The sequence below is a fragment of the Tripterygium wilfordii genome, chromosome 9 (assembly GCF_013401445.1).
Source record: "Tripterygium wilfordii isolate XIE 37 chromosome 9, ASM1340144v1, whole genome shotgun sequence".
Classification (NCBI taxonomy): domain Eukaryota; kingdom Viridiplantae; phylum Streptophyta; class Magnoliopsida; order Celastrales; family Celastraceae; genus Tripterygium; species Tripterygium wilfordii.
Window position 1 is genome coordinate 15,052,488 of NC_052240.1, and position 27,613 is coordinate 15,080,100.

At 37.6% G+C, this 27,613-nt stretch overlaps 3 protein-coding genes across 3 annotated transcripts; 2 read left to right on the forward strand and 1 right to left on the reverse strand.

Moving 5' to 3' along the window:
• The first annotated feature begins 1,289 nt into the window (after positions 1 to 1,289).
• Positions 1,290 to 6,347, forward strand: LOC120006361 (aspartate--tRNA ligase 2, cytoplasmic). The gene is made up of 10 exons (XM_038856378.1): positions 1,290 to 1,906; positions 2,067 to 2,177; positions 2,451 to 2,564; positions 2,954 to 3,244; positions 3,344 to 3,454; positions 3,676 to 3,729; positions 4,328 to 4,407; positions 4,503 to 4,618; positions 5,004 to 5,118; positions 5,997 to 6,347. Exons 1-10 carry the CDS (start codon positions 1,379 to 1,381, stop codon positions 6,121 to 6,123), a joined length of 1,647 nt encoding a protein of 548 aa, XP_038712306.1. The 5' UTR covers positions 1,290 to 1,378; the 3' UTR covers positions 6,124 to 6,347.
• Positions 6,348 to 9,443: 3,096 nt separating this feature from the next.
• LOC120005829 (serine/threonine-protein kinase STY13-like) lies at positions 9,444 to 14,621 on the forward strand. The gene is made up of 3 exons (XM_038855676.1): positions 9,444 to 9,750; positions 10,712 to 11,728; positions 13,932 to 14,621. Exons 2-3 carry the CDS (start codon positions 10,812 to 10,814, stop codon positions 14,269 to 14,271), a joined length of 1,257 nt encoding a protein of 418 aa, XP_038711604.1. The 5' UTR covers positions 9,444 to 9,750; positions 10,712 to 10,811; the 3' UTR covers positions 14,272 to 14,621.
• Positions 14,622 to 15,651: 1,030 nt separating this feature from the next.
• LOC120004886 (DDB1- and CUL4-associated factor homolog 1) lies at positions 15,652 to 27,369 on the reverse strand. Its single transcript, XM_038854223.1, has 15 exons — positions 27,189 to 27,369; positions 26,837 to 27,103; positions 26,089 to 26,170; positions 25,814 to 25,930; positions 25,513 to 25,691; positions 24,547 to 25,405; positions 24,339 to 24,436; positions 23,632 to 24,055; positions 22,922 to 23,521; positions 22,655 to 22,837; positions 21,892 to 22,458; positions 20,120 to 20,230; positions 18,641 to 18,759; positions 16,927 to 18,541; positions 15,652 to 16,456 (listed from the first exon to the last, which is right to left on the reverse strand). Exons 2-15 carry the CDS (start codon positions 27,091 to 27,093, stop codon positions 15,752 to 15,754), a joined length of 5,916 nt encoding a protein of 1,971 aa, XP_038710151.1. The 5' UTR covers positions 27,094 to 27,103; positions 27,189 to 27,369; the 3' UTR covers positions 15,652 to 15,751.
• Between the last annotated feature and the right edge of the window lie 244 nt (positions 27,370 to 27,613).

A 27,613-nucleotide genomic window follows, 5' to 3' on the forward strand; every position in this document is an offset into this window, starting at 1 on the left:
TTAGATATAGAAATATTTAAGAGACATTTTTGGTAATGAGACATTATTGGTCGTATACTTGCATGGTTTTTGATGTCGATTCAGGTGTGGAAAATCGGTGGTAGCAAGAGTCCTAACATGGAGAAATCGGTAAGAGACTTGAAGTTTGAATATGTGTAAACTTAATACTAATATTTATAATATTGTATAAAATAAGGATAATTTGATATTTTCACTATAAATTTGTGTGTTTATAAATTTATGGTGTAAACTTATCATGGTGTAGAGATAGTAGATTAGTGGTGTGTAAATAAAATAAAAAATGACATGCAGTCCGTCAGTTTGGTAGCCCATGGAAGCCCAACATGTTTATTCCATCGATTTAGTTAATGAAATATTTTTATTTCTACTCTTTTATTATATAATTCATTGTCCAAAATTTATTGTTTTAGTATATATTCTATTGTTTTTTAAAGCACAGTATAGAATTCATTGTTTTAGTTCTGAATTCATTTGTTTTTGAAATTTCATTGAAAAAAACAATGGAATTAAGATTTACTGGATAAAACTCATCGACAATGAATATTGTTAGAAAGAGTTTTATGCGTTGATTCTGAATACGAAAATGACATATAGCCCATCAGTTTGGTAGTCCATGGGAACCCAACAGATTTATTCAATTGATTTAATCAATGGAATAATTTTATTTATACTCTTTTATTCCATAATTCATTATCCAAAATTTATTGTTTTAATATAGTTTCTATTGTTTTTTTAAGCACAGTCTAGAATTCCTTGTTTTAATTCTGAATTCATTTGTGTTTTGAGATTCCATCGAAAAAAACAATGGAATTAAGAAATTCCATTGAAAAAAATAATAGAATTAAGATTTACCCGATAAAACTCATAAATGATGGATCTTGTTAGAAAGAGTTTTATGTGTTGATTCCGAATATATAATTTTTAAAAAAATCTAACATGTATTTTGAGAGTTAGAACGTTTTAAAATTTCGTTTAAGAGACTTTGACTCTCATGGACTACCATATAGGGCTACCTAGCACTACTGCTCTAAATATGTAATTTTTTTAAAAATCTAACATGTATTTTGAGAGTTAAAACGTTTTAAAATTTCATTTAAGAGACTTAAGACTTTCATGAATTACCATTATGTGGGCTACCTAGCACTACTGAAATAAAATTTGGCTTTGAACATTCCAAGTGGTTGGGCTTTCAATGTACAAGCCCCTCAGCCCATATCCCTTGATTTAGGGCCCGTTTGTCCCCGCCGCCAGTCCTGTGAATGGTGTTGCGTATCCAGTGACTCACTGATCCCAAAGTAGTTATTTTGTTAGGGTTATTGCAGAGGAAGAAAGTTGCTCTTGAACAGGTCGAAAGCAAATGTCGTCTGAGATCCCTCTATCAGGTGCGCAACACCCACAAGCAGAGGAAGAGTCCTCTAAATCGACCAGCAAGAAAGCCGCGAAAAAAGAAGTCGCCAAGCAGGAGAAGTTGCGCCGCCAGCAGGAAAGGGCGTTGGCCGCAGCCACCTCGTTTCTATCAGTCGACGATGATAACGATCCATTCGCTGCCAACTACGGCTATGTCCCGCTCAACGACCTCCAGTCCAAAGAGGAGGTCAACCTTCGAAAATGGACGGAGGTCGGCGCCCTTGTGGAACAACTTAAGGACCAGCAAGTGCTTATTCGGGGCCGAGCCCAGACTATCCGCCCCGTGAGCAAGAACATGTCGTTTGTGGTCGTCAGAGAGAAAGGTTTAACTGTGCAGTGCGTTGTCACCGCACAGCCTGACGTGGTCAGCCGACAGATGGTGAAGTTTGTGGCCAGCTTGAGCCGGGAGTCGATCGTCAACGTCGAAGGCGTGGTCTCTGTCCCCAATGATCCAATCAGGAGTACAACACAGCAGCAGGTATAAGCTATTTTCATTCCATGAATATATTTGCGTTTCATATCTTTTGACTTGGGTGAATCTGTAAGAAGGTCGCATTGCTGGGTATATCTGAAGTTATTAAATTAATAAATTGAAACTGCACTATGTCGTAAGAGTACAAATTTTTGGTTTTTGGCAGGTAGAAGTTCAAGTCAGGAAATTATATTGCGTTAACAAGGCTCTTCCAACCCTGCCTATTAACATTGAGGATGCTGCTCGAAGTGAAGCTGAAATAGAAAGGGCTTTGCAGGTACTAATAAGATATCTCTCTGAAACATAAGCACCTTCGTTAAACAGAAGGGAAAAAAAAAAGGGGGTGGGGGTGTTTTTCAGTCTCTCCCTCTAAGTACATGTGTATGTGTGTGTTGACCATGTTATTTCCCTCCAACAATGATGCCAGAAGGTACTGGTTAATTAACCACAATTCTTGTTCTTTATGTCTTTTGAATTGCATTGTCAAAGAACCAAAGATCTATTTTGGGTCCATAGCACACATACTTAGTGGCTTATTTAAATGATGCAGGCTGGAGAACAACTTGTTCGTGTCAATCAGGATACACGCCTAAATTATCGAGTTCTTGATATGCGGACTCCTGCTAACCAAGGGATTTTCCGTATTCAGTCTCAAGTCTGCAATGTTAGTATTGTTATCATTACCCTAATTATCAATTTTCTTCTCGGTTTTTTTTTTTGGGTCTTTGGGCCAGGAATAGACATTTCTACTGCTTTTGCACTCCCTTGTCTTAATATTGTCACTGTTGGCATTATATGGTATGATAATTTTTCCTGCATTTTTTACTTATTTGTTGTTGGTGTACTGGAAGTTTTCATCGCTGGAACACTAACTCCTTCCAATGTTGCTTACATTTATAGATTTTATTTGTATGATGAATATTGCCAGTATTTACGTCATGATCCCTGACTCTCCCTTTGTATTTAAGTTTTGTCAGGTTTACGACATTTGGTAATAATCTAACAGTGCTAAGCTGAATGTTCTTATCTTAAATTGGTTGCATCAACTTGCAGATCTTTAGGCAATTCTTGCTATCAGAAGGATTTGTCGAAATTCATACACCTAAATTGATAGCAGGCTCTAGTGAAGGTGGTGCAGCAGTTTTTAAACTAGACTACAAAGGGCAACCTGCATGCCTAGCACAATCACCCCAGCTTCACAAGCAGATGGCTATTTGCGGTGATTTTGGGCGTGTTTTTGAGATAGGTCCTGTTTTCAGAGCAGAGGATTCATACACACACAGGCATTTGTGCGAGTTCACTGGTCTTGATGTTGAAATGGAGATAAAGAATCACTACTCTGAGGTAGGATTCAATTATTGGGTTTGCTTTTCATGAACCAGAGAATTGAGTATTTTTTCAAGCTTTTTCTTGAGATATTTCATATTGGGTGTTGTCATACAGGTCATGGATATGGTGGACCGTTTGTTTGTGACAATGTTTGACGCTTTGAATGAGAACTGCAAGAAGGAACTTGAAGCTGTAGGGAGGCAATATCCATTTGAGCCTCTGAAGGTAATGATTATGAGCACTCAGTTGTACTAGATTGTATTGAAATTATGAATTTCTAAGTACTTGCAATGTTATCGACATGCAGTGTGTTTAAAATGTGTGAATTTGATATTTGTATATTTGTCTAGCTCAAGAATCAAATATATGCACTCTGTTGAAGTTGCTAAGGATATTCAAGATCCTCCTATATTGAATCTAATCATTGACTTTCACTGAATGCACAGTACTTGAGACAAACTCTACGGCTTCGTTTTGAAGAAGGGATTCAAATGCTCAAGGTAAGAGAATAGTTTTGCTCGAGGGCATCTCTAATTTAGAAAATAATTGTGTATCAGTCTGATTTTGAAAGATAGAAAGCGTTAATGAGCCCATTACCATCAGAATTTGTTGTCATCATGTACTGTACTTCTCTTGTATGTCATATCCTTATCCATGCTTTATAAGTTCTGGTCACAAAAAGGAAAAAAAGTGTTAAGGCAAGCGCTTCAGTGAGAGAAAGAAACCATATGGATCAAGGCTGTGCAAACATATTAGAGGAAGAGAGTTTCGTTTCCTCTTGTTTTATTTGTGGTGAGTAAAGGGAACAAAAATAAGCCTCGCGGTATTTTTGAAAGGACCTCTATACCTTTTAAATTGGCAGCATTGCTGCCATGGCTATATAATTTGATGTCAACTCTGTTTTTTTTCCAATTAAAAAATTTAGTGTGAACTGTAGCCTATGGATTATGGATACTCTAGATTTTTCATCTACTAGTGTCTTGTGTTTTTGCTCTTTGAACTTGATTGTGCTATTTTGATTGAAGGCAAAGTTGCAAGGGTTGTTTATTGTAATGTTCTCTTTAGTTAGTTTTCGTAAGAAGTTTTTTGTGTCTGCAGGATGCAGGTGTAGAAATTGACCCGTACGACGACCTAAACACTGAAGTTGAGAGAAAACTGGGACAGCTGGTTCTTGAGAAGTAAACATACTGCCTAACTTTGAGTTTCTGTTTCATTGAATGTTCAATGTTTTAATTATATAAATTTGGAGAACCATTTTTGCTTCTGGTTGTAGGTATGGTACTGAATTCTACATACTTCACCGCTATCCTTTGGCTGTCAGGCCATTCTATACAATGCCTTGCTATGATGATGTGAAGTACAGTAATTCATTCGATGTTTTTATTCGAGGTACAAGATTAAATATTCTTTTCCTATTGATAGTTCATTGATACTTAAATGTCTTCCTCACCTGAAAAAACTCTGGCCTCCCATTCAATATGGTGAATGTTGTTCCCTTGTTTTCTTTTGTAGATTATTTTTTTCAGACTACATTCATGTACATGTCTTAATTTAAGATACTTAATGTGAAGTCAATCTTTTGACAAGAATGAAACCAATTAATGCTCTTCGTATTGAAGTATTAGCTGGTATACATTTCCCTTTTGTGGCTCCAGTCTGGTACTTTTATTATAATTGGAGTAATCACCTTGTTAAATATTCTGTCATCTCTTGGGTTTAAATAGCATGCTATATCGACTGGACTGGAGTTTATCGGTTAGTCTTTGTTATTTAGGTGAGGAGATAATTTCAGGAGCTCAGCGTGTCCATGTGCCAGATTTCTTAGCAGAGCGTGCACAGGCTTTTGGTATTGATGTCTCGACCATATCAACGTATATTGATTCTTTCAGGTACTTATATTTCCCATTCATACTTACAAAAGCAGCAACTCTTGATGGAGTGGTCACTCTGTTAGATTTACGTCTTTATACTGCTTCTACTCTTTGGAAGTGCTGTTCATATTGTTGTGATGGTTCTCCTGAAAAACTGTCGCATCACATGAATGATAACATTTTTAATTTTTTATAGTAAGAGTAAGACAGTTCAGGTGTTTGGACGCCAATTTTGAAAATACAGTAAAAAAACCAATGAATTGAGGTAACCAACCATTTTCTTTCCTACAAATTGTTGATGATCAGGGAAAAGAATATATAATAAATGGTGGAACTAGTATTTTTAAAAATAAAAACGAAATTTATGAGCATAAAACATAAATGCAAGTTTTATCTCACCGATTTTTAAGTGTATTTTGTTGATCTAGAAACTTTCTTTTGTTAGTTCTTCTGTTAGAAAATGACAATGGCGTGGAGCCTGGAACAGTTGGAAAGTTTCAGGTAGCTTGTATTTTCCAGCTGCCCCTTCCTTAACGGGCTAATGGTCCAGTTACTGGGCAGAGTTGATGGTGGTGCTGTGGATCAACCATTATTGTTGAGGAGAAGCTTGTTTTGCTTGTTTAGAGTTGGTGTATGGTTTAGGGTTAGTTGCTGTGATCAAGTTTATTTTGGCCCTGAGGGAATGAAGGAAAATAGGAACAGTATATGTCTGGTTTGAACTTTTTATTACTTTATTATTTTTTTAAAAAAAACCATTTAAACCTGATTCTTGCGGATTGCAGGGATGAAATCTTCCTTATTTACCTTTGCAAACACTCTAAATATTTCACTAATGCTGAAGTAACTGGATTTATTTATCTATGATTTAATATAATTCTTTAATTTACCTTTCACAGATACGGTGCCCCCCCACACGGTGGATTTGGAGTAGGGTTGGAGCGTGTGGTGATGCTATTCTGTGGTTTGAATAACATCCGCAAGACATCATTATTCCCAAGAGACCCACTGAGGCTTGCCCCATGATTGGTGTTCCAGCTCTGGGTTCTACTTTTCTCATTGAGATTTTTATTTGATGTTCAAAACTAAAAGATCCCTGATCCTGAGTATTTTCATGGAGATTTTTTATTTGACTAGATAGCGAACTGCGCGTTGCAGCAGGTAGTTTGATTCTGTTACGTTTGAAAATAATGAAACCATATGCGAAAACAAATTATCATAAATTTTATACTATCATTTTCTTTTCTTCTTTTCTTCGGCTATAGATCTCCTCTATGCGTCACGGATTTTCGAACATTGTCATTTCTAGTGTGTTCCTGTGATATATTTGGTTTTATAGTGATGAGATTTTTAGATTTGAGGGAGATCAGCCTCTCTTTTTGAAGAGGAAGTCGAGATCAATTATTTAATTTATTGGGTAATTTAATCTTAATTATTTAATTTATTGGGTAACTTAATATAATTAGGTCTATGACCTCTATAACTAAAATCATAACTATACATAACACCTTGATTAAAAATCATACTTCAGTCATTCAAAAAAAAAGTTCATAGTTCATAGTTCAGAACATAAATATAAATATGGATAATTAACAAAAAGTCTCTCAAAATAAATTTTTGTTCCAATAGTTCCATTGGAAATAAATATTAATAAGGGCATCGATACTATTGTGTCCCTTTTTTTGTTTCAGAAATTCAGCCAAGCATCCGAGATGGCATATTAAAAAAAAAACACACATTTCATTTGATCAATTTATTATTTTATTTTTAACGGAATAAATGGTATTGGACTTCGTCGGAAAATACCCTTAAACGGCAGTGGTTTCACCCATGATAGGAAATCCGGTCTGATTTTTCGAAGAGAAAAAATAACGATAATAATAATCAAACAATAGTGCTAGGTAGTCCATATAGTGATAACCCATGGGAGTTCAAATATCTTAAACGAAATTTTAAAAAGTTTTAACTCTCAAAATGCATTGTCGATAAGTTTTATCAACAATGTATGTTAATTTTTTTAAAAATTACATATTCATAATCAGCATATAAAACTCTTTCTAACAATATCTATTGTCGATAAGTTTTATCAGGTAAATCTTAATTATATTATTTTTTCCAATAAAATTTAAAAACAAATGAATTCAGAAATAACACAATGAATTCTAAACTGTGCTTTAAAAAATAATAGAATCAATATTAAAAAAAAATTTGGACAATGAATTATGGGATAAAAGAGTGTAAATAAAACTATTCAATTTATTAAATCAAAGGAATAAATTTGTTGGATTCCCATAGGCTACCAAACAGATGAGCTACATTTCATTTTTGATAATCAAAATAATGACATTGTTATTATTATTTGGACATTGCTAGAGACCCTCAAAAGTCTCTCAAATCTATGTGGCATTAAAATATCTATTAATTAAAAACACAATTATAGAGATCACTTCACATCCAATACACCATATTAAATGAGAATATTTTGGGAGTCATTTTTTGAGGGCTTAAGCATTATCCTTATTATTTTACACTTTTGTTCTTGGGACTGATATTGGTAAAATCACAATGAAAACTATGGATGACTTTCGAACTTCCGAAAAACGGTCAATTTCCGACCGCGCAGCAATTTTTTTTATTTTATTTTTATGACATGGACGAGTTGCTTCCAAGTATATGTTCAAATGGACTACAATTCTTTTGTGTTCTTTTCGGTTCCCTTCTCTTAAATATTTTTTTTCTCTAACCTATCTCTAACTTTTTCAGATATAATTGGAGGATGAATATATACCAAATAAGAGATACGAAAATGACATGTAGCCCAACAGGTTTATTCCATTGATTTAATCAATTGAATAATTTTATTTCCACTATTTTATCCCAAAATTCATTGTCCAACAGTTATTGTTTTAATATAGATTCAATTGTTTTTTAAAGCATAGTATGAAATTCTATTGAAAAAAACAATGGAGTTAAGAAATTCCATGAAATTAAGATTTATCTGATAAAACTTATCGACAATTGATATTGTCATAAATAATTTTATGTGCAGTGCTGATTCCAAATATGTAGATTTTTTAAAGATCTAAAGAGTTAAAAACTTTTTAAAATTTCATTTAAGATACGTGGGCTCCTATGGGCTACCACTGTATGAGTTACCTAGTACTACTGGAAGGGATAAAAAACACACTTATTGATATAATCAAATAGAAAGATAAATATATGCCATATAAACATATAAAATCCACAGATAAATTTCAGCAGACAAATTGTTAACGAAATTGGATTGAGTTGAAAATCTCATAGTTGATTCCAAATGATGCATACTTTAAAAACCAATGGTTTTACCACTACTTTTGTTTTTTTTTTTGGCCGAATTCCATTGTTTAGGCCTTCAAACGTGTAATTTTTTTAAAAAATTCAATAGACATTATTATTTCGACCCAATAAAAAAGATGGAAAATCCTTCATCTCAATCCGTTTCTTGGGTCAAAAACTAGAAAGACTAATAATAATTTCTAGACCCCTTTGTTCCACTCAGTTATCCTTTGCCTTTTCCACTTACTACGTTATACTTAGTATCTGGTCAAAATTCATTCTATTAGGATAGAAAAATATTGATACATTCTATAACATTTTCATTTAGCAATAAGAAAAAAAATTCGACTCGAAATATATTGACAATTGACATTATTTGAAATAATTTTCTGCATTGATTCTCAAGTGTATAGTTTTTTCAAAATTCGTTATACATTTTGAGATATTAATGTTTTGAAATTTGTTTAAGAAAAAAAAGTAAAAAGTCTTATGATGTCACCATTTGTCAAGCGTGTAAGAGAGGAAAACAGTGCTGCGATATGGAAAATTTCATCAATAAAAATAAGGTTTAATTTTTTGTATTGTTATTAGTACCTAGTTTAAAACCATAGGAACTTTATGCCACAACAAAAAATTGATTATATGAATTTATTGGAACATGACTTACGAATTTTCTCCTTAATTGCCCCTTATAAATATTAAATACACGGTAAGCAAAAATAATAAATGTCAAAGCCAAGGTTAATGTGGGCAAGGCGAACGACATTAGTTTGAACATTTTTGTTGAATTCCATATGTATATGAGATTAAATGCAATTGAGTCATTAGTCGAGTGATAATGATTTTACATGTCATTGATTTCAGGTCATAAGTTTTAATCTCATATATTTTTGAATATTTATAAGAAGGCGTGTTGATTTAATCTGCCCTTATATAGATTTGACTTCTGCCCCTGAGACCCGTGTACACATGTAATATATTTTATTTGTACTAAAAAAAAAGGAAAATTATTTAACATGTTTAGTACGAGTATATTTTGTTTTCCCTGGCCACACCTCTTTCTGTCTCCATTCTTCGTCTCCGACCGTAGACTTTGTCGCCTCTATCTCCTTCTTAACCTCGCTCTCTTCATCGGCGACGCGGTCACAGATCGTCGCAATCGACGATTTTATGGTTTTCTTTATGCCTATTCTTTCTCTGTCTCCCTCTTATATATTTCACTCTCTCATCAGATCTCCTTTGTCGCACCGTGCCCAGCGATCTCAGTCTATCTTCCTCTGATCGGCCCGCTACGAGCGCCAGCGACGATTTTGCGTCCGTTTCTTTGACTTTCATCAGGTAATCCCATTTTCATGCACAAACACTGTCTGCAGCGTGTGACGTTGCTGGCTTGATGGATTTTATGATTTGTCTGGGTTGGGTGGAGTGTGGATTGTGTTGACTTGCGGTGCGCTTTGGATTGTGAGTTTTTGGAAGGTTTTAGTCACTGATTATTGCTTTCCCCCTTAAATTTTACTATTTTTGGCGTTTTATTTTACAAATTTGACGTTTAAATTCACGAATGATAGAAGATGGGTGAGTTGAGATTGTGAAATTTCTGAACTGAATTTGTGTTTGAATTTTGAATTAGTCTAAGTTTTTGCATTATTCTGATGCTGTGAAAGAAGCACAGTTCTAGGTGTGTGGCAGCAAGAGCATTGCCATGAATGAAACTTGTACGAGTAGGATTTAGGTTCACGGAAGAAAGGACAACAGAGTCAGCAGGTTTCAAAAATTGCAAATGAGCACTAGAAAAGTGTAAATTGACTCTTAGAATATTTCTTTATTTTCGTGGCTGCTGGGAAAACCCGAGTTTGTTATAAGGAACGAAGATGTTGTGATGCAAATGCACTCGACACGGGTTTTTATGCAACTGTTGTGTAACATTTCGTTGTGAAGTTGAGAGACGGTGATAGGGAGATGTCACCCGGTTTTCTTTAATGTGCAAAGATGTTTCAAAATGAATCCTTTCTTATTTTTCTTCTTCAGATGTGTATCAAACTGGGAGTAAAATACTAAAATTCTTATTTTATTTCTATTTTTTTAAAAAAATAAAATTCAGTTCCAGCATTTTAGGGGCAAGCGTTTATTTTGGTTGATATGCCAGGAGAATTGCAAAAGAATTTTGATGCCATGTTGTTGTCGTCATGAACTTGCTGAATAAATGAAAGCATGTATTGCACCTAATGCAGCTAGATTGACTGATCCTCACTGCTTGATTTCAGATTATAATTTTTTTGCATCTTTTTTTTTTGCACAGTGGACTTGCCGAAGTAATTGCACCTTCAAATGAGTGAGAAGAATTTAGGATAAGATATTTTTTTAATTTCTCATTTTATTTCTGCTAAGTCTCTCTCTTTATGATTGGGAAAATGGAGGCGCCAAAGTTTACTGGTCTTATAAGAGGAAACAACACCCATGATAACAACTACTATGATTTCACACAAGGATTTTATCAAAAACTCAGTGAGGGCACAAATATGTCCAATGACAGCTTACAGACAAGCAATGCCGGGGGGTCTGTCTCTATGTCGGTGGATAACAGTAGTGTGGGCTCCAATGATTCTCTAACCCATATTTTAAGCCACCCTGGTTTAAAGCCTGTGAATCATCACAACTACAGTGGTTCAGTTGGGCAGAGTGTGTTTCGTCCAGGAAAGGTTGGCCACGCGCTTAATGATGATGCATTAGCTCAAGCTTTGATGGATGGCAGGTGCCCAACTGAAGGATTGTCCAATTATGAGGAATGGACAATCGATTTAGGAAAACTAAATATGGGAACAGCTTTTGCGCAAGGTGCTTTTGGGAAGTTATATAGAGGGACATATAATGGGGAGGATGTTGCAATTAAGATATTGGAAAGGCCGGAGAATAGCCCAGAGAGGGCACAGGTGATGGAGCAGCAGTTTCAGCAGGAGGTGACGATGCTTGCAACGCTAAAGCATCCTAACATAGTCCGGTTTATTGGCGCATGTCGTAAGCCAATGGTTTGGTGCATTGTGACTGAGTACGCGAAGGGAGGCTCAGTTCGACAGTTTCTAACTAGGAGGCAGAACCGTGCTGTGCCATTGAAATTGGCAGTGAAGCAGGCACTGGATGTCGCCAGGGGAATGGCTTATGTGCACCACCTTGGGTTTATACACAGGGATTTGAAGTCGGATAACCTTCTTATCCCTGCTGATAAATCTATCAAAATTGCTGATTTTGGTGTTGCACGGATTGAAGTGCAGACTGAGGGGATGACACCAGAAACAGGAACATACCGGTGGATGGCTCCGTAAGTCTTTAAAATCTTTACACATTCAGTTTTTTATTCCTGTATCTCTTTATGGTTGGTGTTCAGGCTTCTGTTCTGATTTTGCTCTTAATTCTTTTAAATGCTTGATTCACAGTACTTGTCCATGATTCTGTATCTATAGTTAATGCAGTACGGATGCTTCCAGGCAATTTAGGATGATTCTGAATATGTGCTTAGTTATTAGGTGATTTAGGTCAACTTGTTGTGGCAACCACATTATGGAGTCATGCAGTTGAATACCAAAAATATTTGCTGGTATCTGTTGACTTTTTTAGCTGTGCGCTGTTCCCTGGTTGAATTTCTTCATTGTCAGTTTGATTGTGTGGGTGCTTGAATTCTTCTATATTTTTGTTGTCGACTACTTTTTGGAGAAATAAACTTGTCATGGCATCAAGACATATTTTTTTTTGTACTTCACATACGATCGAAATTTATTTTGCTGGTAAAGAAAGGAGGTCATGCATTAGTTCTTCATGTATTAATAGGACAATAATATCCTTGTAAAGTTATTGGCTGTTTTGGATCATTTCCTTTTCATAGCGTATAGTGAATTGCCTCTTAAGTTGACAAGCCCTTTTTTTTTGGTTTATTCAAAGGATGTTTTTATTAACTAAACTCTCACTTTCCTCTTTCAATAGATTAATATGAATTTCTTAGTATCACTTGGATTCGATGTTTGTTGACAGATTTGTGTCATTGTCTAATATGTTAACGATGGATCACATGATGCATTCTCAGCACTTTAAGCATTGATGCTGCATTCAAAAAAAAAAAAAGTTAAGCATCGATGTTATGATTGCAACTCTTTTGAGCACATCAATGATAGAAACTTTATTTAGTCGGGGACTGCTGTGGTGACTGGTGAATGATAGCTTCATATGTTTGTCACCTATTTGTGCCGTGGAAATGCTTTTTGTGCAATGTTCGTGACTTTGTGAATCATTTTGAAATATGCTTTGCTCGAGAATCTGCCCTAGACGGAAATTGGCCTTTTCGGTATGTGCCATTTTCCCCCTCTTTAGCCATGATATCCTCTTCCAAGCAACCCAAATGAAGTTTTCGTTCATTTGATAAGCTTCTTGTGAGACATCAATTATGTTTTTATACACGGAATCTATACGAGAAATTTCACCTGCTTGTACTTATCTGACTTGACTATTTTTTCAACCCACAACATGAATGGGAGCATGGAGTGCCATCTACTCTAAAATGTGATGCAAAGAAAGATCATCACTGCTCTAATAAAGACTGTTGCACTTAGATTCATGTCATTGACGATTTTGATGGCGTCTCCTTAACGTTTTATATGAAAAATAATACTTGAAGTGAAAAATCTTTCAGACAGTTGTGATAAGGGTTGAATCTATACATGATACTATCCTTTAAGCAGTTTAGGATAGTTGGCTTATGTCTTTTAAGTTATGGGTGTCAAGTTGTCAACTATGCGTACTAGTTTTCCTGAGAGCATTGGGTCCTTAGCTTTGTAATGCTTTTTCTGTGGATTGTACCTACTTGGTGCTTTCTCTCAATAAGTTCTCTTTTGCATTAAAAAAGGAGGAGGATACTTTAGGCAATTGCAATATGCCTGCATTTATTGTACCTGTTGTTACATTGCTTGCCGCTTGGCATGAGCTTATCTGTTGCTATGCCTCTTTTGTTACATGAGATGTTGTTATTAATTTATCTGTGAAGTTAAAGAGCTTCTATAATTGCTTTTTAATATAATTATTTGTATTTGTATTGCCCTTCAATTATTGAAAGTAATTTGTTTGTTGTGTTTTAAGCATTTATTTTATTTTATTTTTTGGTGTAAAGTTCCAGACTATTTATCTATAATATAAAATGTGTGAAGAAAGTCGATACAGTAGTCTCCAATATTTCTCTGCGGGATGAACTGCCTTCTTTTGGTGGGGTAGCTAGCCATTTGGTAGGCATCTGTCTCGCCATACTAGTTTTGGTGTTCTTGTTGTTTTGCTGTAATATTGGTATCTTCGTTTAAATTTGTCTTCCATCATTGCTGAATATTTTTTAATCAGCATATTTTGGTGACCACAATAAGGTGTTCAAATCCCTGCATCTGATATCGTTTTTGTATAATGATTCAATGTAGATTTTTCATTCAGATCATTAACAGCTTTTTTTATAATTATTATTTATTTTTACACGTTGCCATTTTTTGCAGAGAGATGATCCAGCATAGGCCCTACACACACAAAGTAGATGTTTATAGCTTTGGAATTGTCCTCTGGGAGCTCATCACGGGCTTGCTTCCTTTCCAGAACATGACAGCGGTGCAGGCAGCATTTGCTGTCGTGAACAAGGGTGTAAGGCCGGTTATTCCGAATGATTGTCTCCCTGTGCTGAGCAATATTATGACTAGATGCTGGGACACCAATCCTGAGGTCCGTCCACCCTTCAGTGAGATCGTGAAGATGCTAGAGGAAGCTGAAAATGAGATATTGACAACTGTGCGTAAGGCACGCTTCAGGTGTTGCATGACCCAACCAATGACTGTGGACTGAGCAAGAATAGAAGACTAAAAAACTGATGTTTCAAATTAAAAATCAGAATATAAATGAAAAGGTGAAACATATGAACTGAAATAGTAAGAAATTTGCTTATGAGTTTGCATGGATAGCTGATTTCTGGATTTTGTTGTCAGTTGTATCTGACTGTTGTTGTATGTCATAGTTCTGGCAGTAGGGAGCATTTGTACATGTTTCCCACTGTAGTGTTATATATATGGGGCCTGCCAATGTCCAATGGGTTCCATAGTTCTAGTTTCTTTCAATAACAAATCCAGGTTTGCGTTTGTGCTATTGAATTCAGAGCTGTTAATGCATGTTTTTCTTTGTTGTCTGCTTTCGTGTCAGCCAGCTTGGTCCTTTAAAATTATGTAATATGCATATTTCATATTTGTTATGGGTATGTGCAACGAGAACATTATTCTTTTTGGCGGATGTTTCAATACCTGTGTAGATGAGTAAGAGCCCTTCCTATGATACTGGAAATTTGGCCATTTTATACTGGAAAAGAAAAGTAATCACCTGTTACGGTTGCTTACTGGTGTAATTTTTTGTTGTTGGTGTTATTTTATACTTGAGTTGGAGGAGTGAACTTCTGAGCATGCATTGATGCTATCAGAGACAATTCCCAGCGGCATTCTCCATTTCCAGTTACGAAGTGTTGGTGCTTACTTCAATACCATGTGGGGATCACTTGCCTTGCCAGTATGTTGTAAAAGACATTTTGGTGGAAGGGGTCCTAGTTTTGGCGTGATTTTGGATAAATGAGGTTCCAGTTTCTATGGGTTAGGTGTATCGATTGAGGATGTGCGGATTTTGAGAAGATTACAAGTACTGATTGTTCAACCAAAAATCAAAGTTTCATAATCTTGTGGTTTGGTGCAAGTCAATAGAATGGGGGGTAACATTGAATGTTGATGGGAGTAGTCAGAAAATCCTGGACCATATGGTGGTGGTTCGATTGTTAGAGATATTATGGTAACTTTACGGCAGCCTTTCCTCGATTTTACGATTACTTTGGCTGTAAAGCGTCCGTTGGTTAACCTTGCATTCCAATTTAATACGAAAATGTTATGGTAGAATCCTGTTGAATAACGCAAAGACATCAACTCAAATTCTTAATGATTTAGATCTTTCCTACGTAACATAATTTAACCCAGTTCACGTCTGTGTTTGAACAATTTATCAACGGTTTAGGAGAGACAAATGACAAAATGCCGTCTTCATGCCGGAAAAACACTGACAGCTGATTAATTAAACAAAAAATTTTCGGGTTTGTTAGGTTTAGCCACCGCTGTGGTGTTGTGATGGGTTGAAAGGGTTTCGCATCTCCCTTGAAAAATGAAATGCTTATTCACTGAGAGAGAACAGAGCCCAGACGAATCACAGATGGCAAAAAGCCCTTTAAACAATAATTACATCAATATGGGATACCATATACATATACCAGTCCCATCATTTGGACAATATATGAAAATTAGAAGCCATAAACATTTCCCGCATAATCCTCCTCATCGCTGCTAAAAGATTCAGCAACCTCACTATTATTCTCATCCTCGTCGCCCTCGGTCACAATCTCCAATATCCCAGATCCACCATCTAAGTCCATATCAGCCATGATAAATTCTCCATCATCGTCGTCGTCAAGCTCACTCACACTATCATCATCATCTTCATCGCTCATATCATCTAGATCACTCTCACCATCCTCATCAAGGTCAGGACCAAGTATAGGATCCACACCATCGTCATCGTCGTCATCGTCTTCATCCTCTTCTTCCTCACTCTCAGCATCATCAGGATCAGAGTCATCGTCGGTAGGCCTTCGACGACCAATTTCATAGACACGTGCTGAGGAGTACATCTGCTCTTGGTCATCCATTGTAATCAAACCAACAAAAGAATCAGTTGGCTCTGTTGCAAAATCCAGGACACAACGGTCAACTGGAATAGTGGCAATGTCCGAGTAGTTGACGGCATCCAATGTGCGGAAAGCAGCAAACAAAGGGTGCTTGCAACGACGGGTGTGAAATCCTGACATTACATCCTCAACATTTCTTCTCAGGATTGCATAAATTACATCCCCTTGCGCATTAAATGTAATTGTTGTTTGATCCAACGAAGGTACACTCCTGAGGAGCCTGAATTTTCGGAGATCCCAAACTTCAGAGTTTATGATTACCTGTCATTATAAAATAATAAGAAAGAAAAAAGATCAGAAATTTAAGGTTTCAAATATTCTAGATGAAGCAAAACAACAAAACCACAAAAGACAATGGTCATATAGCCTCAAAAATTCAAGTGAAGTATGACACAAATTCCAAACAAAGTCGAAGGAACTACCCAAGAATATTTTAACAAAAGTAACTGAAGCACATCCGGATAATTTTCTCCATGACTTCGGTGACCAAAAAAAAAGCCTTCCACTATTTGAAATTCCACTACCCGGATAGTCATAATAATTCACAACATGATCTTCGTTAATTATATGATTGAGAACCAAACACATCATCATCATTGAAAAAGATCAAATCCTCACAAAAGACTAGGCTGCTCTTTACTTTTGTCAAAAGAAAACTCAAGGAAACTGCTCTTCATGAGGAGATTGAAGACATGATATTTTGATCTTAACCTAAAAAATAACCAGCGTACCTCATTTCCAGCAGGATGAAAACCACCTCCTCCATAATCTGTAAATTGATCAAACCGGTGAATGGGGCCAGAAACTCGTGGATCCCATAAAACTCCATTCCAAAGCAGCATGGAGTCTGAAGGGCTAAAGTGTATAAGGGAATATAGATGTCCTCGACCTGTAGAACTAGCAGTCGTATCTGACAGTTGTGATTCCATCTGGCATGTTTGGATATTGTAAAGCAGAATATCTCGTCTACCAGGTTCAGAGGATAAAGCAGCAAAAATATTGCCAGAATTGCTAAACTGTGCAGCTTTGCAACCTTCAAATGAATGCATGGGCCCACCTGAGACTGATGAGGCATCCCACAAACGCACATCCCGGGAGCTTGAAGAGAGAAGCAGTGGTGTCTCACTGGAAAGATGAGACTGAACCAGGGTCATGGGAGACTGGTGGCTTATGCAGCTCTCTAAGACACTATTGCTGTTTGAGTCAAAAATTTTAAGCTCTCCAGAGTGGCTTCCAACAGCAATTTGAGAGGTATCCCTAAGAAACGTAATGCATGTCAAACAGGTGCCAGCATCATCCCGGCAAGTTCGCCATGGCCTGAATCTGCTGTAGACAAATTGACGGTCCCGGCGGTTTCCATGAACCCCACCATATATACTCCGAAACTCACGTGTGCCAAGCCGTGCTGTCACATTTGATGGGGCATCAAGGCTTCGTTTTGATTCAGGACAAACATGTGGGTGCAATAGAGAGAGTGGTGGAAGAGTGGTAATGGGAGCCGGGCACTGGCGATGTTGGTGCTTCAAATACTGAACAACGAGTGAGTCTAGAGTTAGCTGCTCTGAGTTGCTGGGATGGGGGTCATTTAGAAGCCCAAATTGGGATGAAGGTGTGGCTTGACCCATTTGGGAGTTAGAATACTGGCTTTCATCATGATCTACCAAATTGTTCAGTACTGGCCGACCATGCAGATCTCTTATATTGGAATTTGGCGTACAAAACCCAACAGCATCACTTAGTAGAGAGCATTTGCGGATGGTATTAGGCGTCAAACAAGCTGGAGACCGAAGTCCATGCTCACCAGTGTTTAGTCGCTTCCCAGACGCCAATCCTATATCCTTCAAATCAGATAACTTCCGCTTCATGGGTAATACTTTTGGAGTTTTACATTGAGATTCATTGTCGAGAATAGTCCTCAACATGGATTCTGATCGAGTTTCTGATACATATAGAGGTGCACATGACTGTTTCAAACTGTTGGAGACTTTCTTGGCTGATGATTGATGAGAATCATGGGATTGGCACTGATTTCTTGACTGAAAACTTAATGATGGTGAAAATACCAAAGATTTCTTCTTTGAAGAGACAGTCAAATCACATTTCAAACTGGAATCCTCATCAGCTGGCATACCTTTTGTCTTTTCAGACATGAATCCATAAGGGATGCGACCAGAGGGCCACTGAAGTTGTATTGAAGGATTTTCTTGGGCAGATACCTGGTGCACGAGAGATAATGGGCCCGCCAATGATGGCAAGGGTGTCAACTGAGCCTCTTTCAGCAGTGTAGCAGCAGAGGCAGCCAAACCAGATGCTTGAAGATGTTCGTGTATAAGCTGTAATAGTTCCCTGAAGTTGATTCAAAGAAAACAGTCAATAAGCATTAAAAAAATCCATACAAAGGAGCCTAAAGTTTATCCACAATAATGGAACAGGCGCACAAAATACCTCGAGTGGTAAGTAATAGGAGTCGCGGCAGCTATAGCTGCTCTTTCTATGCGCCTTAACGTTGGGGTAGCAGCATCAGTAGCTGCTAATGTGGTTGCCCGCCCTGAATTTGCAACTATCTACAGAAGTAGAGGACATTATTTTCAACCATAGAAGGAAAACGCTAACTCATTAAAAAAGAAGAAGACAACTAACAAGTAAGCTTTCCACTTCTCAAAACCGATTGCAAGTGCATGCATGCGCTGTTCTTTGTTCATGTATTATCCATACAGGAATGTTGACGAGGGAACTCAAAACAACAATTGGACTCTAAAGTGTGAACCTATTTATTTACTGATAAAAGAAATACAAAGTCGGCATGCGCTTTGAGAACGTATAAGATTAGAAAGATTGTATAAACCAGAAGACCACCACCGGTTTTATACAAGGAAGATTGTTTAGAAAGTTATGATGAAGTGAAAGACTAATTTTATTTTAAATTAGCCATTTGCACCAGCCTCTTCAATGTTTAAAGGAAGTTGGCATTCCTGTCGTATTGAATCTGATTCAGTTTGGAGATATTAAAATTAAATTAAAAAGTCCCCAATCAAAGACAGCGAGAATTTTGGGGATATGAATAGCGTTCTATAGAACAGATATATGCCACACTCTGGCAATAGATGCCTTCTTCATAAAGATTCAGCATCCTCAAGAAACCATATTATCCTCCACTGCAAATAGGTGAGAAGTCAGTGGCTTTGGTCCTAAATGTAAGGGTATGTTGAGCGTTGTAGCGGAAACAATAAGATGGAACTTGACACCTTGGTGCCTGGTCCTTTACCCATACAGGAAAGATGAGAAGAAAGCCAATTGCCTTCACCCAATGCTGTCAAATTAAAAAAAAAAAAAAAACATAACAATAGGACTTTCTACAGGATAGAGTCCTCATATGGGTTGATAAAAGATCACAAGACAAGTATTCTTCTGTCTTGGTTCAGTAGGAAATTATGTGACTGAAAAATATTGGAAAAAATTGGCACTGGGTCTGGTAGACGATTTTGTCAGGTAGCAGTGGTAGTGGCACCCCTTTCTGTCTTTAAAAGAAAATTTTACTCATAGATACCTGAAGCATGGATCTTTATACGAAAAGCAAATAATCTTCCACTGAAAACTTGACTTTCATGCTTATCAAAAAAAAAAAAACCAAACCTTGACTTTCATGCTTCTCTTGGAAGCATTCATCAAATTATGTCACATAGCACACATTTTGGTCAATTGATAAACATTTCATATATCAATTGTCATTCATGCACTGCTTAATGTCTCAAGACTAACTACACATATTGGCCACATAAAGGTAAGAATTTCCTATGCATTTGGGCCTAAAATGTCAGCCCCGAAGCCTTGATAGGCAAAAGAGAGAAATAAGTCAGATACACCAAAGAAATGCGAACCAAAAACACCAGAAAATCAGCATGGGTTGAGATAAAAAAGTATTACCCCAATAAGCTCAATTGCCACCTGAGCAAGCTCAGCATGCCATCTGCCTTGATCAGTTCCAGGTGTCTGGCTACCAGAATCCCGAATTAGCTCCGACAGCTTTTTCCCAACCTGAGACACAAGTTGACCTTAGTTGCACATCAGAACTTAATAAATAGTTAGACATGCCCAACATATTTGTCTATCTTTGTCTTGTCCAAACAAAGAACGACTTTCAATCAAAAAAATAGTTTCAACCCAGGCAAATGTAACAGACAGCAATAGAAAATTAAGGAAGAAACAATTAACTACTTGACTTTCCACACTCCACAAGCTAAACAACTACACTCCCTTATCAGCAACACAATTACTATTAAAATTAAAATTGATAATAAAAAAAAAATCGAACTCATGTAGAATAGATGCAGTTGGCATATGTTAGCTTTAAATAAAAATGATAGCAAATTCCCTCATTCTTCTTCCAACGATCCTTTGTTTATACTTATCTAAAACATTTTGCAATTTCAACCCTCAAACTCTCACAAGCTTGGGTGAATTAGAGCAAATCTAGAGCGAATATCCAGGTCAACTAGGATATTTAAAATTCTTAAAATAATTGTCGTTGGGAATTTTCAGGTTATACTAGAAAGAGGCTAAAATTGTGAGGTTACAGAATTTAGCTGCTTATTTTCGCCTTTTCAGCCCTTCACACATTCATTAATTTCTAAAAAGTTTCTGGAACTGCATGCAAAAAAACTCCCCCCATTAATTAGTAGGAGAGAAAAAACTTCGGCTTCATATCTGAGGATGCGCATTACCAGTTCCATGCCCTCAAGTGGCTGTCACGGGTTTCTGTTTGGTGCCCCCCAGAATAATCTCCTTATTGGAGCTGTATCTTAGGAGTCCAAGTCAAAAGGATGCCCCTTAATGAGCTCAATAACGAGGCTTGGGAGATAAAGCACAATACATACACAAACTCACAGAAGTTCATCAAAATTCTGGAATTCTACAAATCAAACATCCCTCACCAAACTACAATACCAGAACTTGACACACCTTTAATGAATTATGCAATACCGAATTTCGAATGCATGACTGATGCATTATAGGGGAAAAAAAGAACCTGGCACATAAGTTCATGCAGCCAGCAGTCTTTAACACAAACAACGTGCAATTAAGAAACTTTAAAAATATTCAAATTCAAACTTCTTTTGTCAATCTTTTCACCCTTGCCCCTCAGACTGGAGATAAAGTCATGAAACCACCATCCATCGTGCTCAAGAACAGTTCCAATTAGGATGCACAATGTTACTTAATAAATAATAAGGAAAAAAAAGAAGATCTCTTCCTATAGAACCTGAAACACCCCTCTCAAAATTGAAGATGACAAAATAGAAAAAAAAAAAAAAAGAACAATGATCTGCAAGAACACCACAAAGACCTCCACACATAGCTTATGTGTTCCTCATGCTTGTTGAGAAGGAAAATAGTTGTTATCTCCAAGGTGAATGTTTACAAAATAGTTATCACAAGAAAACCTACTCTGGACTTGTTTGCTCCATTCATAAACCAAAACTCGTATAAATTGGGTTTCATGATTATTCACCTTCTAAACCCATTATGACAGATCATGTTCTCAACTGCTAGGATCCACAAAGGTGGGGGTTGTATTGAGAAACCAAAAACAGTGTTTAAGTACTAATAACAGCTAGATAAGGTCGCATCCTTGCTGAAATTTCCAACAGAAAATATTATTTTCATAAAATGCTTTTGGGAAAAAGAGGGGCACCCACCTGAAGCTTGGTCAATATATGTGCAATTGCCTCATCCCTAGCTAAACCAAGCAGCACTCGGCATGCAAGGGCACGAATACAGTCAAGAGCAGCAGGAGGTGAATACATACGAGGCTGGAGGAGATGCAGAAGAACCTTTATCCCATTGTTCGCACGAACAGCATCTCTTGCTTGACGATAACCTTGCTCCAGTTGTGCAGCAAGACCAGCAGAACCTGCTCCAGCACCTAAAGATATTCTACGATCCCCAACCAAGCCTGAAGTTGCTGTCGGTACAAGGATTTGTGCAGGATTACCGCTATTCTGTGATCCAGAAAGTTCCGCACTACCTCTGTCTAATGCACCAGATTCCCCATTTCGGTCCCTTGCGTCACCCTGGCCAGGCAAGTGAACAGCTCGATCGGAGTTATTGCGTTCGGTGTTTCTATCTCTAGTCTCCATAACAGGGCCATATGAGGACTGCACACAAACTGGCTGCTGACCTTGCGTAACTAGAGGCGGCTTGTTGCTAATTGAAGGTGGTGGACAAACCAGATTGACTAGCACATTTACTGCTGGCTGTATGATCTGCAGATAAAAGAATAGGCAACTACCAAACATAAGACGTGTGCTTGATAAAAACCTCCAAGAGTTTGGTATAAGATCCTCAAATGATATCAACATTGATGAAAAGATTTCCATAATGATTATGATGATGATGATGATGATGATGATGATGATAAGGGGATGATTCTAGCTAAGGAAAGTTGCCACAAAAGATTACCTCCGGGTACACATAACTACTAGCAATATTAGCTGCATCCAAAATGACTGCTATACCAGCACGATTATTACTTAATGTAGCATTTACAATCATCTTGCGGCTGTTTGGGACTAACGTAACGATGTGTAGAACACCCAATACATATTGCAGCAAGTCCCGTGAATAACGCTCAACAGGGGGCACCTGCAAAACCAACCAAACATACAAATAAATAGTGACATGCACAAAGAAAAACTTCTAAATAGATCAAACATTAATACACCAAACCTGACACAGTTCCAGCATCGTAATATGTCCATTATAGCCCAAGAACTTCTCAACGGCAGGCCAGCGAGTTCTAACAAAGGCAGGACCCAGCTTCCGATCTTTCTGCAACTGCAAAAATACTGCATCTATAGCCTCGTTACTGATGTCCAGTGGCTTGTAGGCAGACCTTAGACTTGAAATATTCCTGCCAACAGTCCGATTACTTTTGTTTGGACGAATGGAATCCACAAGCAAAAGAAGGTGTGCTCTAAAATATTGCCGCAAAGCAACGCAGGTATGATAAGCAATCTGCTTCTCCAACGAAGTCAGTCCTTCTGCTGGAGAACGATCATTTCGAAGTGAGGCTGATCCAGCCAAGCCTAATGTCCCAGCATTAACCCCAGATCTTACTGATGCTGCATCGTTTAAAAGGCCCAGTAATTTCTGTAAACCATCTTGAGCATCAAAAGCATCGATAACTGCTCTGAAGACAAATCCAGCAGCGAAAAATAAGGCTGCATTTTTCCTTGTTTGATCCTGATCACACTCCAGAAGCTGGACAGCTAATTCAACAACTTGATGAACATCTGAAGGAAGTGCACATACACGTTCCATTATACCCTGAAAGTATTTCCAAAATAGTGAGGAACAGTTGGGAAAACCTAATGCATACAAAAGAAAACCTGAGTAAAAAAACAAAACCGTGATACCAAATCATCAAAAGCATTCACCTGAAGAGAACCTATGGCAAATAAGCAAGAAGAAAGACCAAATAAGGTCTTTTCATTTCTTGGGACAGCAAGTAATTTCAGCATTCCACCACGGTCCACAAACAATGCAGCAAATTTTCGGTGAGCAGCCAACGCACAGATAAGCTTCATCACATCAGGCAAGAGCATTGCTATTTCGGATGCTCCTTTTTGTTTGGAACTCTGTTGCAATAGTGCTAGACAAACATCCACTCCCTTTTCATGTAATACAGGTCCCAGAACCTCAACATACTCTCCTAATGTCTCAAGGCATTGAATGCAGTATTTTTCTCTCAACTGTGCTAGGGACTCAACATCTGGGATGGAATATTCTTCAACATCCTCATCTATTTCTATTCTTGTGTTGCCATGATTCGCTGAATCAGTATTAGTGCTGCTGGAGTTCCTATAATCAGTTCATAAGAACTTCCGTGGTTAGTCTGCTAAGTTTAAGTAAAAAACATTAACTAACAAAATAAAGGACCAATTAACAGAGATAAAAGTGTCAAGCTCCTCGCCACCCTGCCCTAAGGCAGGGTTCGAATCCCTACCAACACACCCATTGAACAATCCAAGAACGCCATAGAAATTAATGATAATTGAAAAGGGAAGTACACTGACTATGAAGACCATGACAGGGCAATGTTTCCCAATTAACTGTGCTATATTCAAATATTTGTGAAGCCAACCTTGAAACTTCAATGGCATTGGCAGCATCAATAACTGTAGACGCAGCTCTGGAAGCAGCGAGAACTGCAGCATCCTCGTCATTAGAAGATTTATATTCCTGAATATACCAAATAACACATGGTAAGTCAAAAAAATTCATTGATGTAAAGATGATTTCATAAAACAAGGAATAAAAAGAATAACACAGGAGTAGAAGATGTTTTGCACCTCTAAAGCTGCACTCTTGACAACTTCAGCAGCAGCATCACCAGCAGCTTTAATGGCTTCTCCAGGTGCATTCGCTGCTCTAGCTTCAGCCTCTGCAGCTCTAACAGCTTTCTTGACTAGATCAGAGATATCCTTGGTTCCAACTTTGCATTCCTCGAAGCAATCATCATTATCTTCTCTTTCAAATCCATCTGCATTAATCCTTAAAAAACATTTTCTTCCATCAGGTACTTTTTTTACATCTAAACATCTTGTCAAATTCCTATCACGTGCACGTCCTTGCCCTAACCGAATGTTAGATCCAGAATAGGTTAAAGCCTGCTCACTCACTACTGCCACTTCATTAACCCTTCCTTTCACTCTCGATCTTGCCCATCCACGGTTCGCTCTGCTCCTTGATGAGTCCTCTCTCCCACTTTCATCAGTATCTACAAGTTTTGTCTTCTCATCTCTCATGTCTTGAGCACGCCCTCGGTCCTCACCATCAACACCCACCTCATAGATATCAACCTCTTCGGCCAACCCATCAGGTGGTTTTCCCTCATCAATCCAACTTTCTTCTCCGTCTGCATGCCTAGTAGTGCTTTTATCATGATTTATTTCAGCATTTTGATCATCTAAACATCTTTCACCCACTAACATCGGCCCATCTAAATGAGCTACTTCCAGAATCTGTCGCAACCTACCTCGACCTTCATCTTTACCTCTTACACCAACAGCACCAGGTGCATTCTTGCTCTCTGTTAAATAACCTCCATCTTTTTGACTTGCACTCTCCCCCAAGACACGTACACGGAGATACCGCATAAGCTTTGAAGACAAACCAGATGTTAATACATCTTCCACTACTTGACCACCACTGCGTTCAATGAAACAAGAATGGGGAACAAATTAGAAGATGACAGTATCAAGCTGCAACAAAGTATACCATAAGCATTAACCAAACCATCTATTGTGGAGGCATACCCTGCCAAACATACAGCCAGGAGTCCAGTAGAATAGGTTTTCAACATCTGAGAATCTGAAGCCTCGTTCCCCCCTGATCCTCGCTTCCAGTTGTGTTCTTCACCAGAAAAATTGGTACTCTCATCCATCACCCAAACTTTTAGGTTTTCCAAAACAGGTTCTTCAAAAACAGGGGGATACTGAAACCGAGGCACGGCTTGCAGTAAATACATATGACACAAACTCATAGAAAAATAAAACTAGTTCTACTAAAAATCCATGAAGGAAAAAAATATGAAGAAGAACAGAAGAAGAATCTCACAATCCATGTAAGTGAACAGCTCATGAGCAACCTCGCAGCAGCTGCCTGGACAAAGATAGAATATCTAGATTCGGACAGAAACTTCGAGGAAACCAACTCAAAGAATTCATCGTTCTCCTGAAGAAGAAGCAAACATTATTTAGAGAATTAGAAAATTATGTCTTGACGGTCTCATGGTATTGCACCATGATAACTTACATTGCAAGAGGATCTTAAGTGACCCAAATTATCTAAAACATAACAATTACAAAAAAAAAAAAACAAATAGGAGCTACCCGAACTAAATTCCCTAGTCGACCAATGTTATGAGATGAACGACCATTATCAAAAGAGGAATGACCATTCTCTTCCACGTAGCTGTAAACAAAGTAACATGTTAGTCAAAATTTGCCAAAACCACACATCAACTGAGGAATGAGAAAGAAGCATCAATAAAACCATAGAGGTAGGTAAGTAATAAAAACTCTTGAGCACGAGGCTCCCACACTGGAAGCAGGGTCATTGAAAGACATATGTATGTGGAATTACCCTACATCACATAGAGGATGTTTCCAGGAATTGAGTCATGAACTCTAAGTTGTGTCGAAGCAACTTCACCACTAGGCCAAGAGTCAAAAAGAGAAGGGAGGGAAAGAAGAAGAATGATGCGCCACTTCATGACCAGTCAAAAAATTACAACAAACTAACCAGAGTTACCTCTGTTTCCCCTAAGAGTAGTAAAATACTCTGTTTCACCTAAAAGTGCACGAAGGGCGGAGTGAAGAATAAATAACCGAAGTTTCCAAGGCTATCAGTACTCTATCACCGAGTAACAAGAATCAGTAGTACGGAAGATATTTACATAAACTCATTAATGGCAAACAACTAGAATCCTCCGTGCAAAAAGATTTTGCATAACACCACGAATGTAAGATTATTGTTCATACCTCAATGACCAAACCAAAGCTCAACTTAAATTACATAATCTCGGACCCTAATAAATAACAGAATGAAGCAAATTCAAATAGACATGTGGGTACGTACAGGGCCTCCTGAGTCTCGAGAAGGGAGGCGAGAGCGTGAAGGACCGTGGGGTTAGGGTTATCATGGGATGATGTGATCTTCTCCATAAATCTCTGGGCCTTCTCTATCAATTCGTCGTTTTCGTTCTTCACTTCCTCTTTTCCCCCTTCTCCACCAACCGCTGATACAGAATTCGGGAGCGGACGAGAAGTACCTGCTGCTTGTCCTTGCCTTTGCCCTTGCCCTTGATTTGGAGATTCCTCTATTGCCGCCTCCATGACCTCTTTACTAATAATTTTATAAAAGAATAATGATAACTGAATAGACAATCGCGATTGCCAGTGAATACGAAGATATAGCCTTATCAACGAACCTTCAGTCGCACAACAGCGCTCCTTGGTTTATTTGAATTCAGAGTAAAAGAAGATGGAGGTATGCCTTTCGTGTCTGTTCTGTGATTTTGTAGTGAAGCAGTCGAGCGAGATCGGAAAATCCGAAGGTTCGCGATAGGTCCGGCCCGCTACGGCTAGCACGGATATTTGATAAGTTGATCTACCTAAGAGCATCCACATCAGATTACCTAAACATAAGTCTGTCTGTAAAATTTAGAGATTTTGTCAAAATAGACCTCTGCATCAGATTACCTAAAGGTTCCCTATTTTACAGAATATGAACAGTATTTTCCTACATCTAGAGAATCACTATTCACTTCCCTAAACATAAAATAATATTTTTTACTACTTTATTTTCTCATCTCTGCTCTCTCCTCATTTTTTCCCTCCTCTCTCTCCTAACTCC

Coding starts and splice junctions, on each gene's coding strand:
- LOC120006361 (XM_038856378.1), top strand. CDS start 1,379: ATGTCGTCTGAGATCCCTCTATCAGGTGCGCAACACCCACAAGCAGAG. Junction 2,178..2,450: donor AAATAGAAAGGGCTTTGCAG/GTACTAATAAGA, acceptor TAAATGATGCAG/GCTGGAGAACAACTTGTTCG. Junction 2,565..2,953: donor TTCAGTCTCAAGTCTGCAAT/GTTAGTATTGTT, acceptor ATCAACTTGCAG/ATCTTTAGGCAATTCTTGCT.
- LOC120005829 (XM_038855676.1), top strand. CDS start 10,812: ATGATTGGGAAAATGGAGGCGCCAAAGTTTACTGGTCTTATAAGAGGA. Junction 11,729..13,931: donor ACATACCGGTGGATGGCTCC/GTAAGTCTTTAA, acceptor CATTTTTTGCAG/AGAGATGATCCAGCATAGGC.
- LOC120004886 (XM_038854223.1), bottom strand. CDS start 27,093: ATGGAGGCGGCAATAGAGGAATCTCCAAATCAAGGGCAAGGGCAAAGG. Junction 22,459..22,654: donor GTAGTTATGTGTACCCGGAG/GTAATCTTTTGT, acceptor TTTTATCTGCAG/ATCATACAGCCAGCAGTAAA. Junction 16,457..16,926: donor TTCATCCTGCTGGAAATGAG/GTACGCTGGTTA, acceptor TTATAATGACAG/GTAATCATAAACTCTGAAGT.